Genomic DNA, 19,305 nt, shown 5'->3' on the forward strand with positions numbered 1-19,305 from the left:
CTCCGACTGAACTGAGCCTGGGTCGGGGATTGTCTGTGGTCTTTCGAGTTGTCTGAGTGGAGACAGTTGCCACGGGCTGTTGGGTACAGCTAGGAACCGGCATCTCCAGTCACCCACCCTGAGAGACTGGATGGCAGAGGGCACCGGAAGACCCTTCTTCTGTGCTTGACTAGAGGTTTAGGGGAAAGGACAGGGTGCTGGGAGAGCCCAGGGTCAGGCCAGGAATCTGCAGAGGGCTCAAGCCATGTCCCTGACCCTCACAGGCTTTTTCTTTCTGTAGCCACAGGAGACCCAATGAACTGAGGCAGGCACGGTTTAATTTCACAGTTTGCCCTGGAGCCACAGGCAAACTTAAGGAAATGGCCCTGACTTAGGAGATCAAATGTTTATCCCAATTGTGTCCTCAGGTAGCATGTTACCCCAGATACCAATGTTTCAGTTTTCACATCTGTAGAATGGGGATGCAAAACCCTGCCCTGCCTTCCTCCCAACAGTGTTGCCGGATCTAAGATGGGCCTTGTTGACCTAGGACTTCAGGAGGCCCACAGACTAGCCAAAAAAGTACACGTGATGCTGTGGGGTGCATTTTTCTGGAGACGGGGTTCCAGGTTTTCATTAAGCAGACTAATGAAGATGCCAAAAACTCCCTCAGGAAGATAAAGAGAAACCCTGTTCTAATGAAAGAGTGCAAATGCTCTTTGAAAAATAAATATACATATCTCTATCAAGAAGATATTAGCCTCCATTCTAAGAGTTCCTCAGAAAGAATGGGTGTGTGACTCCAGCTGCCTCAGACCCAGGTAGCCACGTGTCTGCAGGTGGCTGGCCCTCTGTGTTCTGCCCAAATTCCCTGTGGACAGCTGTCCTGAAGTTCACAGGGAGAGTGGACCCAACTCTCTACCTTTACCTTTGCCATTGGTTCTGACCACCCACCCACCTGTGACTCCCTGCATTGGGTAGAAGGCGTTGCCTTCCTGAGCATGTTGCAGCTTCTCCCTCACCATAGTGGCCCTCCCAGAGTAGAGTAAGGATTACTCCCCGTTCCTGTCCCTCAGTAGCCAACAGGAAAGCAATGCTATAAACACAAGCAGTTGGTTTTGAGTAGGCAGGGAAGGCTGGAATTAAAAAAAAAAAGAAAGGGAGAAACACCTCTTGCCTCCATAATCCAGACAGTAAACTGATCGCTGAAATTTAAGTTTGCTTGTTTCCTGGAGAAGCTTGAAGATCCTCGTGGGACCACTGTTACCTGCTCAGTCCTCCCTGGAAGGGGGCACTGGCTGGGTGTGAGCCGCATCACCATTGGGTTTGTGACTTTCTGGATGGTGCCTGGGTTTCATTTGGGGCTGGCTGAGGAAAGGGAAGGTGGTAGGTTCTGCTCTGTCTGTCGGGGGCTTGTGGCTTGGTGGGTGGGCTTTGCCATGGTCTCGCCTCTTGAATCCAGCCCCATCTGGGGCAGCCTTCTGTTCGTTCTGCTTCCTGGGTGATGTCAATACTGAATGAGAGGGCAAGAGAAGGGGACAGGGAACTGCTATATGTTCTTCACATGCTGCGAGGGAGCTGTGTGGTTCCCATTAAGTTGTCAGCAGAGACTTTGGGATGGGTGTGACTCGCGGGCCACAGGATTGACTAGACAGGATCTAAAGAAGGTGGGTGCTTAGCTGGGAAGTCTGCAGTAGGGATGGATAGTTGTGAAGCTGTAGGCAGAACTGGCTTAGCAGATAAGGAAGCTGAGGCTTCCTCCTCCTTCCCACCCTCTGGGTGCCTTAGAGGACCCCCTAGTTATCTCCGTTCCATTACTTGCAAAACACCGAGGCTTCCAGGAAGCAGGAGCTTGCTCTGCTTTGGGAATGGCACTTCCGTCTTACTTTCCCAGCCTGAGGTGTCTGGACTGGTGGGAATGGTTCAGGACATGAAAGCTTTGGAGGTAGAGGCTTGGCAAGGAAGGGGATGGGGGTAAGAGACAAGTAGGGGTGGGGGTAAGAGACAAGTAGGGGTAGGGGTAACTGGCTTGAACGTGCCGTGTAGAATGTCAGGCAAAGGGAAGCTACCCAAAAGGCTCTGCTCACTGCACACAACCAAGAGGATGCCTGTGTCTGGCTTGAGCATGCAGTCTGTCCAAATCCTCAGGTTCCGTGGCCAGCCATAGCCTGGGCTACCTGGAGGTTTCAACACGGTCTACTCCAGGCCTCTAACTGTAGACTCCCTCAGTGAGTCTGAAATGAGCTCCCCACCTTCCTTACTTCTATGAGACTACCTGCATCCTCACAGGTACCCAGGACCTGGAAATGCCCTGCTCCCTCTCCTCATGCCCTAGGTCCCCTGTGAGTCCCAGGCATTTTTTTCTTTGCCACATCCATTCCTGCTGTCTCATGTCTAGCCTTACTCCAGGCTCTTGTCCTCAGCCTGAATGATCATAAAACTTTCCAACTCATCTCTAGGTAACTGGCCCACCCTTGAGCCAGCGGGTCTCACCACGCCTTCTCCCCACCAGAACTCTCCAGCAGCTCCCCCTCATTTTCAGGATCAGACTCGAACCCCGTAAAAGTCTGATCTCTGAAACCTCACCATCCACTCTTCCTTGTCACTCTTCACCCTCCCTCCTACTCTGGTCACACTGCGTAACACTCATTCTCTTTCCAGGTTTCCACATCACTCCTCGTGCCTGTCTATCTTTGTCATCTCTGTTGCCATGTGTCTAAATCCTATTAGCTCAGAAGGCCCACATTCGATGCCACCTCTTCCAGGCAGCCTCACACGCGGGTGCATCCTTCATCCCTCCCCACTGTGGTCCCACAGTCTGCTTCCATGGTTTATGTCCTCACTCAACTGGAAACTCCTTGAGGACAGTGGTCTTATCTGACTACCTTTCACATTTCTCATGGTATTCAAATAAAGCCTTGTACACAGTAGGTGCTCAATGAATGCTTGTTGTGTACCTATGTGAGCGAGTGGGTGGGTGAGTAATGGAGTGCTTTGTTCACCTTATGGGACATTGAATGGGATGGGGGGACATACGCAAAGTCGGAGAATGCCGAATGCTGACCAGATGCCCTGGAACCCATCTAGAGGTTGCTGTTGGGATCGTGGGATTGGTGAGGCTTTGAGTGGAACTCCTCCAACCAGGCTGTGTGCCTGGCCCCAGCTCCTGGTCATCCTCAAAGCCAGGAATCCAGCCTCTTCAGTACCAGCATCCCGACAAAAAGGAACAGGCAGGGGCCAAAGAGTTGCCTACCCTCCCTACTGTATGTGTATCTGCTGCCCTGACCAAACTTCTCCTCTAGCCAAGACAACTGTGCATATGGTTTTTGTAAATAGGACTCTGGCGCTGGCAAGTGTCAGAGCATTGCACCACCTACCAGAACCATCACAGATACCATCTCTGCCCGGTGCCCTTGATAGGTGGCATTGGGTAGGGGATGCTCTGGTGACTGCTTACTCTGGCTCGAGAAGTATCTGATGAGAAGAGGCTTCTCAAAAGAAATGTCTGTGTTTGAGCTAAAGTCCCAGCTTTGAACTTTGACTGCAGCCTTCTCTTACATTCTTTACCGTTTCTGATCATGCAACCACCTTTTATTTAACTTTCTTTGGGTCATTTCTCCATCTGGGGCTGAGGTGGGGGGTTCATTTCATCTAGAGTCTCCACCCCAGATCTGAAGCATAGGCGTGGGTGGGAGGTCACCAGGGTCTGTGGACGGTCCACCTCTGGCTGCTCGTGTGGGACGAGGGAAGCAGGTGGTGGCTGGCATGGAGGGCCTGTCTCTGAGCCCACACACTCATGATGACTTTGCTCACAAAGGACTTTGTCAAAAGCAGCTTCCTTTCTTGCACATTCAAGAAACCCCAGGCCAGTAGACTCTGGCCACCCCACACAGCCCCAACAAAGCAGGGCCTCATTCTGTCTCTGCCTCCACCTCCCACCCTGAGACATTGCCCCAACTGGTGCCTCCCTGTGACTGTCCATCTCTGTGTGTGCTGTTTTTTGTTTTTTGTTTTTGCCTTATAGTAACTCAGGTTGGTGTGTCCCAAGGACATAATATGTGTCCAGACCCTGGCATACCCGAAAGGGGCAAAAGACTAGGCTCGGATTTCAGGTAAGATCTATTTGGGAATTTTCTGATTGCAAGAAGGGTGGGGTGGCCTGGCTGGGAGGAAGACAGGGGCTGGCCTTCCTGCAGGTGGAAATGGAGAGGATGGCATTGATGTAGGAACAGACAGTTTCTGGAGAAGAGCTATGGCTTTGACATTCCCTCCTGGTTCAGTCCTTGGCACAGTGCTCATGCTTTAGTGGGGAGAGGGAACGTTAGACTGCCCATGTTATCCAGAAAACCTATGCACCCAGGGTACAAAGGGCCGCCGTCTCAGCAGTGATACGCCAGCAGGCAACTCGCACCTGCAGTAATCTAGGAGACCATTTTCCTTAAAGTTTATGGCTATCATCCACCCACTCTTAGCTGCCCTAACTGGTGCTTATCTCTGAGGATCTCTGTTTTGCTCCCAAAGTCACCTTTTAACTCAATCCTAAAACCATTAAACGGTCTAAAAAAAGAAGATGAAGAGCAGATGTTCCTTCCAATGGAGATTTTTAGTGATAAAACAGTGGAGCAGAGATTAAGGGCCCGAAGGAAAAATAACAAGTGGGGCTTCTTTATGGAACCAGGAAGGACTCAGAGTGGGGCTTGGCAGGCCCAGGGATGGAGCTCACAGACACAACTTGTCTCCCAGGTTAGGATCCAGCGTCCAGTTCACCTGCAACGAGGGCTATGACCTGCAAGGGTCCAAGCGGATCACCTGTATGAAAGTGAGCGACATGTTTGCAGCCTGGAGCGACCACAGGCCAGTCTGCCGAGGTGAGGGTGCCCTGGGGAAGGGAGGCTGGCCAGAGAGTTTGGCTGGGCATGCAGGATGAAGCCCAGCTCCCAGCACCTGAGGCCCAGGCTCTCAAGCAGACTGGCTTCCCTCCCTCCCTCCCTGCATTTATTTACCAATAAGCATACTTATCTAGCCCTTTCTCAGTATCAAGGCCTGTTCTAGGATCAGGAGATACAGAGGTGGGGAAGATAAGCATCGTGGTGCTTGCCCTGTATGCACCTCACAGTCTAATGGAGGAGGCACATAAGAAACAGCTTGCTATCTCATTGAACAGATACTGAACCACACCTAGATAGGAAAGGAAGTCAGTCACCTTTTATACAGTCACCTCGAATCCCTCTATTATAACACACACACATCTTGAAACCTCTATCCCATGCCCTTGTTTCTTTTCCCATATTGCAACACACAGACTTGTCACTTCTGCAAGAGTGTTTTTACCTGTGTAGTAATGACATGCTTCTAACACCCCACCTGGGTGCTTTGTTCCCCAGGGCCCTGCCACTACATCCCCAGGTATCAAATGAGCCAAGCCTGGGCTGGCCTAGCCCCTACCCCCCAAATAATCTTAAAATAACAGAGCCAAGCATATTCCTGCTTTGAGGCAGGGCTGCTGCTGCTTCTGTGGTAGAGAAGCCCCTGACCTCATCCCCCAGGGAACCAGCAGAGGGCGCCCCTGTGCACTAGGCTGTTAGACGGTCTTTAAAAGCCAACAGGTGCTCTTTTGAGTGCCCCTTTAGAAGAGAAGATATGTTGCCCACCACAAAGTTACATTCTGGATCCTTCTGATCTAAGAAAGAGATTCTTTGCCTCTCTTTGGCATATGCATCAAGATGAAATTCATGCAGAGTAAGAGGATCTAGGAAAAATAATATCTCCTTATTATACTGAGAAAGGGACAGAGTTGGAGCTGAAACCCATACCCTGTTGTTAAACTGAGTCTATAAGTAATCTAGAAGAGTGTCACTATACCATCTTTCAAATAAGCCTTACATCCTCATTCAACTTTGAGGTAGCCATGTTCCACAGTTTATAATGTTCTTTGCATTTTCACTGATTTTAGCTATATTATCTCAAGGATTCTACATATCTACTATGTTTTTAAAAAATCAAACAACAAAAAAGAATTCTTGTCATAACTGTCAGCAATTGGGCAAATCACCCATTTTCCCTAAGCCTTTCTTACCTCTAAATGTTGCTAATAGTACGTACCCTACCCTTCTTCTGTTTAATGTGGAGATTTAATGGAGTTGTGAATGTGTAAACACTTTATGAATTGAAAAGCGCTAGAAGAAAAAAAAATATATCCTCGTGCCAGTAGAATATGAGCTCTACAGGGCAAGGACTTCTGTTTTGTTCACTGCCTAAAACGGGGTGTGGCACGTAGTAGGTACTCAGTAACAGATGTTGAGTGGATGATGGAATGAATGACTCATTAAATAGCATACCACTCCAATGCCAGGGAGCCCAGACACCAGCTGTGCAGAGAGGCATAGAATTATCAAGTCTGAGGACCAAGGGACCCCTGCCCATCTGTGGTTTCAGAATTGCTTTTGAGAAGGCAGGATGACAATGCTTTTAGGCAGTGGTGGGATCTGGTCTCTTCTCAAGACCTTTTTACTAGAGTAAGGTTGTTCTCTTAATTCTCAAAAGATGATGATTGTTTACATGAACATGCCAAGGGTGGAGAAGGGCTGGTGTTTTGGCCCGAAGGAAATTTGTGGCTGAGAGTGTGTTCATCATTTTCTCCAGTGATTTGGACGCACTGAAGTCTGAATTCTCTGCTGCATTGTCATTAAGCCTTGAGCTGGGCTTTTTCACATGGTCATCTCATTCCATCACCTGCTACTGTAAAACAAGAGGAAATCATGGTACAAATCCAACCATCATCATTTTTAGCTGGGGCCCTTGGGCCAGTTTCTTCACCTCTCTGAATCTCTTTTTTTCCTACCAAAAAGTGGTGATAATAGAACATTACTTTGTGGGGTTACTTTGAGGGCTAGATGAAGCAGTCCTTGTTTAGAAGTGATGCAGCTGGAAACCATCATTCTCAGCAAAGTATCGCAAGAACAGAAAACCAAACACCGCATGTTCTCACTCATAGGTAGGAATTGAACAATGAGAACACTTGGACACAGGAAGGGGAACATCACACACTGGGGCCTGTTGTGGGGTGGGAGTAGTGCGGAGGGGAGAGGGATAGCCTTAGGAGATATACCTAATGTAAACGATGAGTTAATGGGTGCAGCACACCAACATGGCACGTGTATACGTATGTAACAAACCTGCACTTTTGTGCACATGTATCCTAGAACATAAAGTATTAAAAAAAAAAAAAAGTGATGCTAGTACGTCTGTGAGGCTTACGTGCACACATGTTCAGCTTAACCTGCTGGGCGCTGTCCGCATAAGCTTCCTCTAGCGCTGGAGCAAACCTCAACCTCTGGTTGCTGCGGGCTCTTTTAGAAGCTGTCTTGTCTAATCCTATTGCAATCCTACAGTTTGGGAGTCACGTGGACTTTGATCTAGATCACAACTCTGACACCTTTTAGCTTGCTGGCCCTGGGCGGGTTCCTTCATCTTTTTTAGCCACAGGGCCCTCATTTGTGAACAAGGAAAACAAAATCTTCCCCGCCTACTGATGATGAAATTTAAGCAAGGCATTTTCTAGAAAGTGACCACCCCTGACAGTGGTGGAGGGTACATTCTCAACATGGGTTAACGTTCCTGCCTTCTTCTCTCTTTTTGCCCCCCTCCTATAGGCCATTGTGAAGGAGAAAGAGAGACTGCTGAGTCTCCTGGGTTTGAACTTGGATGATCTGTCCTGGGCTTCCCTGATGGCCCAGGGCTGAGACAGATTATTAGAGTTAAGGCTCTCTTTATTTTGGCAATTTTTAAGGTTTTTATTTTAAAATCTTTTGTTTTTAATTAATTGCAGTTACTATTCTGTGATTTTTGGGAGAGTTTAGGTGAACCCCACCTTAAGAATAAAAACAAACAAAACTCTTTCCATTCCAAGAAGTTCCACTAACAAGCAGGTTACCAAAAGATCACATTCTAAAAAGGATTTTACCATAATAATGGTATTATTTTTTCTTTAATGCAGTTAAAATATGATTTGATTAGAAATACTCATTTTCCCACACAATTAATTCTACTAAAACACAGGGCCTGGCAAATAATAGGTTCTCAGCTAATGTTTGAAGACCACCTGAATGAATCAGTGATTGAAACGAATGAACAATATGGGACTGTGCCCTCATTTTGAGATATGAAATCAGGCATTCACAGGCCTTTCTTTTCTTTCCCTCCCATCAGAAGAAGTAAGCTTCTGATTTGACTCCTAGAAAATTTTCATCACACAAAGGAGATTGAGGGCAATGTGAAACACTGTTAAACTAATTCTGTTCAGCCCCAGATACAGACAGAGTCCACAGATATAGAGCTTTTCAGACTTATTTTACATATGGAGCCCAATATTTAAAAATAAGTTTTTGCAGAACCCTAATAAATAAAACAGAAACAAGTGGAGCTTCTCTGATTAAAGTTGGGTCAGGGGATTTCTAGTCTCCCCTCCACCACCATTTTCAGTAGCCTTTGAGTCCTGGTACCCCTGGGGTTCCAGGGAACACTGTAAACCACTGGTATAGTGAGAGGACCAAATTAACAACCAGCTCTGATTTCTTCTGATCACAAATTGGTGTTGATGGAGTTTAGGGACTGAGTACCAGGCCCAGATGAAACTCTTATAGTTACTGATTCACAAAGTAAATAATTAACAGAAAATTATATATTATTTTTCCTTTGTGGCTAAATTCATATATATACACATACATATGTGTACATATACACATACATATATGTGTGTGTATACACATACATATATGCATATATGTATATACTCATATACATATTTTATATATGTATATGTACACACACACACACACACACACACACACACACACACATATATATGCCTCTGGGTGGCTAGAATACCAAGCTTGGGACTTAGAGACCTAAGTTAAATTTCCAACTTTGTTATTAACCATGTGGCACAGGGAAAATCACTGAAACACTATGAATCTTTATCCTCATCTGTAAAAGGGGAGTGAAACGGGAAATATGGCACAAGCCAGGGTGAATTCAATGCCATGATAATTACAGGTGGCTGTCTTCTTGGTGGATTTCATTAGATCAGCTTTCTGGTTTTACTCCTTAAACATAATTGTTATCCAGAGTTCTATTTTCAAATCTCTTCTCTTCTTTCCTCTTTCCTCTCTTCTCCCCTCCACTTATTCTCCCTGGATGACACACACTGATTGTACTAGAGTACATGCCCCCATTATTCCAGCCCTGAGAATGTCCCTGAGTCCCTTACCTATATGTGCTAATGATAAAGCTCTTATTTATTAAATTATGTATACTTGTATATAGCATTGCACTAGGCATTTTTCATAACTTCTTTATGAGTAAAGTGGCAATAACCATATTTTATGTTTAGCTGAAGCTTAGAGTGGGCAGCCAACTTGCCCAAGGGCACAAAGCTACATCTGTTGAGCTGAATTTCAAACCCTGACTCCAAAGGCTGAATCTTACTTCTACTTGAAAATTGTACCTGGACATCCTTCGGAGTCAATATATTGGATGGAACCATGCAGAACAACTCCCCCTCCACTCCCCACTTTTTTTGGGTAACTTTTTATTTTGATATAATTTTAAACTTACAGAAAAGTTGCAATTAATGTGCAAAAAGCTCCCATGTACCCTAGATTTAAACAACTACTTTTTAAAAGTTAGTGGAGAAGAAGAAAGCTAAGAAGAAATTCGGTCAGAAAGGTAGGAGAAAAGCCAAAAAGCATCACTGAAGCCAAAGAATATGAGTTTCACAAAGAGAGAAAGATCAGTAGTGTCAGATACTCCAGAGAGGTGAAGTATAATCACAATTGAAAAGTAAACATTGGGGTTAGTGACTCAACCAAGTGTTGAATGTTTGAACTTGTTTCTGCAAGGAACTGGTGAAAGAAGACAAGGGAAATGATAGACTTGGGCTAAAGTTTCTATTGTGATGGCAAACCATGAATCTGTGGTGATACCACAGTTCTCCTGGTAGCCCCCCAGTCCCCAGGATTAGAGAGAGAAAAGGTGAGTGGTAGAATTGATGGAAAGCAGGCATTTCACCAAGCAGATATGAGAGCGTTGAAGAAGATGAAGGTATTGGTGAGTGGTCTTGAGGTCCAGACTGGGTAGTGAGGGAAGAGGGGTCAGGCGAGGATCAATAGATGGGATGAAATGTGGGAGCCAGAAGGCTAGAGAGGCCTATGATGTAGGACAATGGTGCATTGAGACCAAAGTCATTCTGCTGGGAACACAGGTAGTGGGGGAAGGAATGGAATGACTGGGTTTAAAATCTGTGCGTTGGACTTCCCTGGCTCCCAGGATAGCAGGGCCCTGGGTGTGGCTATAAACGTGGTTGATCATGAGTTGGAGGAAGAGCAGGGTGTCAGATCTCATAAGAAGGCACTGGCCTCCAAAAGAGGGGCATCTCTCCATTGAAACAGGAGGGAAAAAGGAATTGAGTACATATGCAGATAGGACTGCATTTTTAGAGAGTAGGACAAAGGACCCGCCTGCTAGATGGCTTCTGTTCCCTCCAAACAGAGAGCCAAAGTCATCAGCTAAGAGTAAGGGGAGATAAGAGGAAGAGGAAGATGTTCAAGGGATGTCTAGAACACATGAAAAAGTCTTTGAGCAGAATGAGAGAGTGAGCTAATAGAGCTAAATGGTAGGGTCACTGGGTAATAGCTAGGATTTTTTTGAGATGAGTAATGAGTTTATAATAGACATTCATCTTCTTACTCGTGATTTTTTTCACAGCAAAACTCAACTCTATGGTGACAGGTATGGAGAAAGCAGGTAGAGGGATTCATTCCAAACTGATGTCTTCTAAGCAACTGACTAAAAGAGGAAGAAGAAAGGGACTTGGGACAAGCAAGAAAATGAGCCTAATGGTGGCCCATGGGATCAAAGTTGCATAAGGACAGAAGAAAAGACAGAAGGAGCTGATGGGTAGAGAGGAGATATTGCTGTCAACAGAGTGGAGGTCTCAGTAGGGAAAGATGAATTCTACTGGAGGTTCAGAAAACAACTGTGAAAGAAATACTTGAGAGTGGGAGCAAGATCTTAACTACAGAAGGCTGCATAGGAGGCAGTAGCGTAAGAGGGGAAGATGGGCTTCAGTCAAGGCAGTGGTGGGAGCAGGAGGTTCCAAAAGATGTTGCAGCTACAAGTAGGATTTGTTTTCCTGAGCATTGGTAGTGGGAGGTGGTTCCAGAGGACTGTGGAAAGGACTGGGAGGAAGGTCAATCGGAGAAGCAAGGGAAGGCAGCATGGAACAGGGTAAGAATCAGATTTGGAGAGAAGATATGAGACCAGAGGCACTTGCACCTGGAGCAGTTCCCTTCTTTAGCACCATGTTGTTTCAGTGTCAGAATTGGCCGTGGATCCAGGTGGTAGCTCCCTATGGTCCCTCGGGATACTGTTCCTATTATATGGTAATGTCCAGAGGAAAAATGGGAGTGGCTGCAGAGCTCAGGCATGGAAGATCTCAGAGAAGTCTCTCCTGAAAGCAATCCAGAAGAACATTTGAGGGAAAAAGGCAGAGAAACAAAATGATATGTTCATTCATTTAGTAAGACATTGAGCACCTACCATTTTGCCTGCCCATCTGGGTCACTGTGATGAGCTTTCTATCTGTTGGTGGGATCCCATGGAGCTGGCTGCTCAGGATGTCAGTCTGTCTGTCCACAGAACCCCTGACTTTGCCCAGATAGCAGAGGAAAAAAGTAGCTAATGCTTCATTTTGAACCTAGTTTAAGGTGTTCTATGCTATCTGCAGACTGTAATATTTTAATTAAACCCCTCTAAGCCCTTAAAGTGGGAAATGCCTTTTTGGCCTGTTCTCTCTCATTACCTTCAGCATGTTTCAACAGACTGCAAATATACCATCTAATTCTTGGAAACAAATACAAGATAAATTGAGTCTGAAGATGAGGGCTTTTGGCAGCAAAATCTGACTTTCCGGAAGAGGTGTAAGATGGTGCTGGTGGAGCTTTGTAAGGATTCTCTGCAGGGCTAGAGTTCTGAGTCCACAGGTCCTCTTTGCAAAGGTGGGATGAAATCAGGGCTTTGATTATCTTATTCTAATTTGTTTAGTAATATTGTCAGTCTCAAGTGTACTTGTGAGGGAAAAAAAAAAAAAAAATGTGTCAAGAAACTTCCGGAAAGGCAGAAAAAGGATCCTTAGCCTTGAGAGAAATCCTGGGCATAGAGAAACAGAATAGACATGGCGTTGGGAGTCTGATTATCTCTGGTCCCAATGGTTGAATATTGACCACATCCCAGGCCCTGGGCTGAACCTTCACATCCATCATCTCGTATAATTTCATCCTCACCATATCTCAATGAGGTGGTATCATTTGTCCCATTTTACAGATGAAGAAACAAAATCAGAGAGATTTTCTAACTCATCCGGACTTAAACAACCAGCAAATGAATTTATATCCAGAAGGCTAAGTTCATAAATTTTAAAGCCTGATCTCGCTTTAACCATGCCACATTGCCATAGGGCCCAGTTGTATCAAGTGCAATCTAGGAATCTGTTTCTCAGTACAGAACGAAAGGGGCAATCAGATATACATGGGGAAATGGAGTGGGGATTCCCCTGGGACTTGTTCAAACTTGATTCAACAGATTCTTGAGCTCAGGATGAGGGAGGAGCAGATCCTTTCAGTGCAGGACTAGAGTGAGAAGACATCTCCTCCCAGGAGGTGATGAGCTAACAAAGAGGAGGTAACAGACCTGACCCAAAAGCCCCTTGCAAATAACCCTCTGACAACACCTGCTCTGCTTGATGGTGAATGTTTTTCCACCTGCTCCCTCCACTTGCCGTGGCCCTTCAGAGAGGAGGGGCTGTGTCAGACACTTTTTTCTCCCCAGACTTTTCCTGACCCATAATAGGCACTCAATAAACGTTAGAATAAATGAGCTGAGCGCAGGGATGAGTGCATGAAATGAGAAGAGATTCATTATGTCTGGGAGCTGCAGAACCTGCTTCCCAGACCCTCCTAGGAAGGGCGCCCTGGGAAAGGTTTTTCATGGCCCTTTCCACACATGGCAAGGAACTCTAGGATATTTGGCCCCGTCAGAGGAAACCAGGTTTGACACCACTTTCATTTTATATAGTTAGGCTTGATGAGTTTGCTCATATTTCTTTACTGTTAGGCACTTTGTCTACAATTAGGATAAATTGCCATGTGGGCAGCATGAGAACAGGCTCTTAGAACCTTTTATTAAAATAGCTGAACACTAACGTTAAAGAATGAAGTGGCTAGAACTAAACACACATTTTTAAAGAAAGCAAATACCTAGGTACAATGTAGTACCTTAACTGTTATCAATCACTACTTAATCTAATTAGTTTAGAAGCTATTTTAAAGAGCTTAATTAGATTAAGCTGTGATTGATAACACTTTATATCTACTTGAGTAGAGTACTTCTAATTCACCTTGAATCTTTATGCTTCCAGTCAAAAGCTGGTTTCAGGGATAAGCTGAGTTTGGAGACAGATTTGGGAAGCACTGACATCACTCTGGGTGCCTGGCACTGAGCCGAGTCAGGGTCCTTGGCAGAGCTCTTGGGCACAGACATTCTGTGACCTAATGGAGTGGCCTTGACAAGGATATCCTAAAATTCCTCTTCAGGAGGACTGAGGGGGTCACGGAGGAAGGAACTGAGGGGCAGGAAGAACCTGAAATGAGGTCATACTCCTAGTTAAGCCGCGTTAGATCCACACCAGCACTCAGCTGGTTTGGAGAATTGGAGTACAAATTGGGAAACAGGTCAGCAGAGTAAGGCGTGGGCTGCTTAGGTATCCACAGGTACCTGGGATCCACCTGGCTTTGTGTCACCCAACAGGTTCTGGCCCACACCCTCTTGACAAAGAGGAATTGCATGATCACAGTGGAGTTGGGTGTGGGGATAAGTGGGGCATGCAGAGGGGTCGCTTAGCCTGCCTTGGAAGTTCATCATTGCCTACAGAACAGCAGTCACAGTGCTCCAGGCACTGCGGCTTCCCTTCAGGCCTCCCAAGAACTGTAGGGGAAGGACCCAGGAAGCAGAAGGTTATGTCCAGGGTGGGAACTGTACAGATGCAGTGTCTTCTGGGCTGGGAGTGGGAGGCAAGAAGGGGAACTGGGCCTAGTCTTAACTCAAAGGCTTGTCTTTCGTCTCCTCTGCAGCCCGCATGTGTGATGCCCACCTTCGAGGCCCCTCGGGCATCATCACCTCCCCCAATTTCCCCATTCAGTATGACAACAATGCACACTGTGTGTGGATCATCACAGCACTGAACCCTGCCAAGGTAAGGCTCTTGGGGAGCGGGGTGGTGTTCTGTGGGCAGGGCTAGGTTGGGAACAGTAGGCCTACAAGGTTTTTCAAACTCAGAACTTACTGGTGGTAGATTCTCTGCAGACAGTTCTTTTAAGTTTTTAAAATTAATATCGAGTGGATAAAAAGCAGAATATAAAATATAAGCAAAATATAAGGAACAACAATACAACAAACACCTGTGCAGCCATCGTCCAGCTTAAGGGGAAAAGAAAATCAGTTACCTTAGTGATGCAGGTTCCTCACCAATCCTGTTTCATTCCCTACACCCTCAGAGGTAACCATTACCTCAATTGTGTGTTTATTATTCCTTTGCTTTTCTTTATACTTAGCACTTAAGTGTGTATCCCTAAAAATACATCGCTTAGTATGCTAACATTTGAACTTCATATAAATGTAATCATGTATGTATTCTTAATCAACCTCACTAAAAATTATGTTCCTAAGATTTATCTAAGTTATTGTATGTAGTTTTGCACTTCTACATACATTTTTTCATATTTATTTCCTGTTTAGTTTTTTTTTCCTGCACCCTTTGTTCTCTCTTATAAATTTTACAAGTGTGTTGCCAAGATCCACAAAATAACCTGTTGAAATCTTTATTTTAATTTTATCAAAACTACAGATTAATTGGAGAAGAACTGATAGATTTTTGATACTGAGTCTTCCAGTCCATGAGTATGGTATATCTCTGTTTAGGGTTTCTTTAATGGCTTGCAATAAATTTGTATAATTTTTTCCATTACATATTTTATGCATTTCTTAATATATTCACTCGTAAATATCTTATATTTATTGTTGCTAATATAAATCAAAACCTTTAAAATTACACTTTCTACCTGTTTCTTGCTGGTGTTTAGAAATGCGATTGATTTTGTACTTTGATTTTTATATTAGCAACTATCTTGTTAAAATGTATCTTGATTCTTTGGGGTTTTCTACATGGATAGTCATCATCTGCAAAAAATGTTGGTTTTGTTTCTACTTTCCAATCCTTATACCTTTTCTTTTTTATTTTCTTGCCTGTTCTGGCTGGAACCTCCCAGTATAACATCAAGTCATTATTATGATGGTGACCCCTATGGTCATTGTTTGATATTTAATAGAATGTTTTTATTTCTTCACCATCAAGTATGATGTTTGCTGAAGTTTATTTTTCATTTGTAGGTACTCCTTTTATAATAGAATAGGGGAATTTACTTTCTAATCCTACTTTGCTAAGGGCTTTTATCAAGAATGGATATTGAATTTTATGAAGCATCTTCCTGTATCTATTGATACAATCATATAATTTTTCTCCTTGATTCTCTTAGTATAGCAAATATTGCCTTTTCTCATGTGGAACCAACCTTGCATTCTTAAGATTAACATAATTTGGTCATTTAGTATTGTCATTTTTATACATGCCTATATTTGATTTTGTTTAGTAATTTGTTTCTATTTTGTTAGTGAGCTTGGCCTGTTATTTTTTTTCATATTGCCTTTGCCAATTTTTGTGTCAATATGTTGCTAGCTTCAGAAAATGATTTGAAGAGTATTTCCTCTATTTCTATCCTTTGGGGTTATTAGTGGAAGATTGGCATAACTTTTGCCTTGAAAGTTTGGTGAAATTTTTCAGCAAAACTATCTGCATCTGGTGTCTCCTTTGTTTGAAGATTTTAGACTATAGACTTAATACACGTAATGACTAAAGAATTATTTTGGTCATATGTTTTTTTTCTTGACTCCATTTTAGTAAATATTAAAATTTATCAGATATAAAGTTATATATACTATCTCTTATTATAGTTATGATACCTGCCATTGTTGTGTTTCAATTTCCTTTTTCATTTCTAATATATATCATTTTTTAAATTGGTATTAGCAGAAGTTTAACATTTGTTAGTCTTTCAGAAGATGAATTTTTGTTTTGTTACTATTCCTTTTAATATATTTATTTGCTAATTTATCAGTTTCTTCTCTCATCTTTATTACTTTCTTCCTTCTAATGCACTTGGGTTTATTCTGTTGTTCTTTTTCTAGCATCTTAATTTTGATGCTTTGTTCATTATTTTTCAATCTGATTTCAGCATCAAAGGCTACAAATTTCCCTCTAAGAACTACTTTGGCTACATACCTACAGATTTTTATAGTTATTTATTTTCTGTTATAGTTTAGTTCTGAATATTTTTTAATTTACATTATTGTTTCATCTTTTAACCATGAACTATTTAGAAGTATTTTTAATTTTCAAAGGATTTTTCTAGCTGTCTCTTTCCTACTGTTTCTAAATCTTGTGGTCAGAGAACATTGATCTTTATTTGAATCAGTTGAAATTTGTGCTTTTAGGACCGGAAATGGTCATTTTTCACATAGATTCTGTGTAGGCTTGAAAAACAAAACCCTGCATTTTGCAGTTTTTGTTTTCTAGTATGCCCATTACATCAAGTTTGTTCATTGTGTTTGTATCTTTTATATCTTCATTGATTTTTCTTGTCTTCTTGATCAATCGATGGCAGATGGAGGAATATTAAAGTCTTCCATTATGATGGTGGGTTTGCCTATTATTCTTTAAAGTTCTGTCAATTTTTGCTTCATGTATTTCGAGACTGTGTTATCGGAGCATGAAAGTTGAAACTCAGAATTATATATCTTCCTGGTAAATTGAACTGTTTCAAAAATAATTATGTAGTAACTCTTTATATCTGTAGTAATGTTTTTAACCTCAAAGGCTTTTTCCCTCCATCCATTGCATCGGTTTTCTCTTGGTCTTTGTGTAATAAATATTTCCTATTCTCTTACTGTTAACTTTTCTACTTCCTTGTGCTTTATATGTGTTTTGTGGATTTTCAAAATCCCCTCTGACCATTTGTCTTTTAACTAAAGAATTTAGACCTTGTGAGTTATACAATCATTTTTATTCTTTGAAATTTGTCCTGAAATACTCTAGAAATAGCAATATGCCTACTTAATAAAGCCTAGCATTAAACAATAATTCTGTGTTCCTGAAAAACCAAGGATCTTAGGACACTATGACTTTAATCATTCCTTCCGATTCATACTCTATGGTGTGTGTGTATTATGTTACCTTAACTTTTCTCAAGTTATTATTGTTATTGTTTAATAAAGCCACTGTCCACTTAGATTTACTCATATATTTACCGCTCCTTTTTTACCACTCCTTCTTGTACATCAGTCCTTTTCTTTGGAATATCTTTCAGTGCAAATACATGCTTTAAAATTTATTTTCTTGTCGATAAAAAACTCTATTAGTTCTTGTTTGTCCTTTTAAAAAACAATTTCAACTTTTATTTTAGATTCAGGGGGTACATGTGCAGGTTTGTTACATGGGTATATTCCATGATGCTGAGGTTGGGGTATGGATCCTGTCACCCAGTTTGTGAGCATAGAACCTAATGTGTAATTTTTTCTTTGTCTTAAAATGTCTGCTTACCCTCATTCTTGAAAGAATGCTGGTATTCATCAGACATTTGATTATCAGTTGATAGTTCCATTCTCTCTGCACATGGAAATATTCCGGTGTCTTCTGGGTTTCACTGTCAGTTTATTGTCCTTGCTTTGTATGACATCCTTTTGGCTGCTCTTACTGTCTTTTACTGTTCTTTAGTGTTACGTAGTTTCACCCTTATGTGTCTAGGTGTGAATTTTTTTTTTTTTTTTTTTTTTTTTTTTTTTTTTGAGATGGAGTCACGCTCTGTCGCCCAGGCTGGAGTGCAGTGGTGCGATGTTGGCTCACTGCAAACTCCACCTCCCGGGTTCACGCCATTCTCCTGCCTCAGCCTCCCGAGTAGCTGGGACTACAGGTGCCTGCCACCGCATCTGGCTGATTTTTTGTGTTTTTAATACAGACGGGGTTTCACCGTGTTAGCCAGGATGATCTCAATCTCCCAACCTCGTGATCCGCCCGCCTCAGCCTCCCAAAGTGCTGGGATTACAGGCGTGAGCCACCGCACCCGGCTGGTGTGGATATTTTTTGTATTCAACCTGTTTAATTAAGTTTTTTGAATCTATGGATTATGTCTTTCATCAGCTTGGGAAAATGTTTAGCCATTATCTTTTCAAATGTTACCTCTTTTATTTTCTTTTTTCGTCTTCTAGAAGCCTGACAAGATATGTTCATCTTTCTCACTCCATCATCTGTGTTTCTTAACCTCTCTCATACTTTCTCTCTCTCATTCTGTTCATTAATTCTCTGTTCAGCTGTGTCTAGCCTCTGTTAGATTTATTCACTGAAGATTTATTTTAATTTCAAATATGGTTTGTACTTTATGAAGCCCTATTTGATTCTTTTTCAAACGTTCTTCGTCATATTGTCATGTTTTGTAATCTCTTGCTCCTTACTCATATGTTTAGATCATTCTTGAATTCTTTCAATAATTAAACATGCTTATTTTACACTTTGTGTCTGTTAGTATCAATATCTGAAGTTTTTGAAAATTTGATTCTGTTGTTTCTCACCTCTTGCTCCCAGAACCATGTTTCCTTCTTTGTTTTATATTGTTTGATTATGTGGTTAGAAGGGTAAATTTTCTCTCTGGTAATTCTTTGAGACCTGGGTAGAAGGTGATTTCTTCCAGAGAGGGTTTGCATCTGCTTCTGCCTAGTGCTGGGGGCATTACCAGCCAGAAACCTCTTCACACAAAATTCTCAGTATGGAGGTTTCAAAACACCCAAGTAGTATGAAGGCTGCAAACCCATGTGAAAACTGACTTATGGTTATGAATTCTCAGCGGAAATATTGTTTCTTGTGTACTCAGCATCAAGGTCTAAGATAAACAGTCAACCTCCAGATCCACCCAGAGGGTGGTAGTGACAGGTGAGGAGGAAGATAGGCTCATTTCTAATTCACCCTCACACTGTGGGTGAACATTTAACTAGCCCTGCTCTATCAGAAGTATCATATTACAGTCACCATCATGCTGGGCCCTGAATTTTGTCTCCTGTTCCCTCTTTTCTATGAGTTGCTGAAAACCGAAGCTATATCGACGAAAT

At 42.8% G+C, this 19,305-nt stretch overlaps 1 protein-coding gene across 1 annotated transcript in view; it reads left to right on the top strand.

Annotated features, from left to right (window-relative positions):
- Positions 1-19,305, top strand: part of CSMD2 (CUB and Sushi multiple domains 2) — a 649,885-nt gene that overhangs the window by 341,650 nt on the left and 288,930 nt on the right. Inside the window, exons 8-10 of the mRNA XM_015134762.3 lie at positions 4,004-4,091; positions 4,723-4,847; positions 14,166-14,287. Coding sequence (XP_014990248.3) covers positions 4,004-4,091; positions 4,723-4,847; positions 14,166-14,287 — 335 coding nt within the window. The remainder of the gene's footprint in view (positions 1-4,003; positions 4,092-4,722; positions 4,848-14,165; positions 14,288-19,305) is intronic.

The sequence above is a fragment of the Macaca mulatta genome, chromosome 1 (genome assembly GCF_049350105.2).
Source record: "Macaca mulatta isolate MMU2019108-1 chromosome 1, T2T-MMU8v2.0, whole genome shotgun sequence".
Classification (NCBI taxonomy): Eukaryota; Metazoa; Chordata; class Mammalia; order Primates; family Cercopithecidae; genus Macaca; species Macaca mulatta.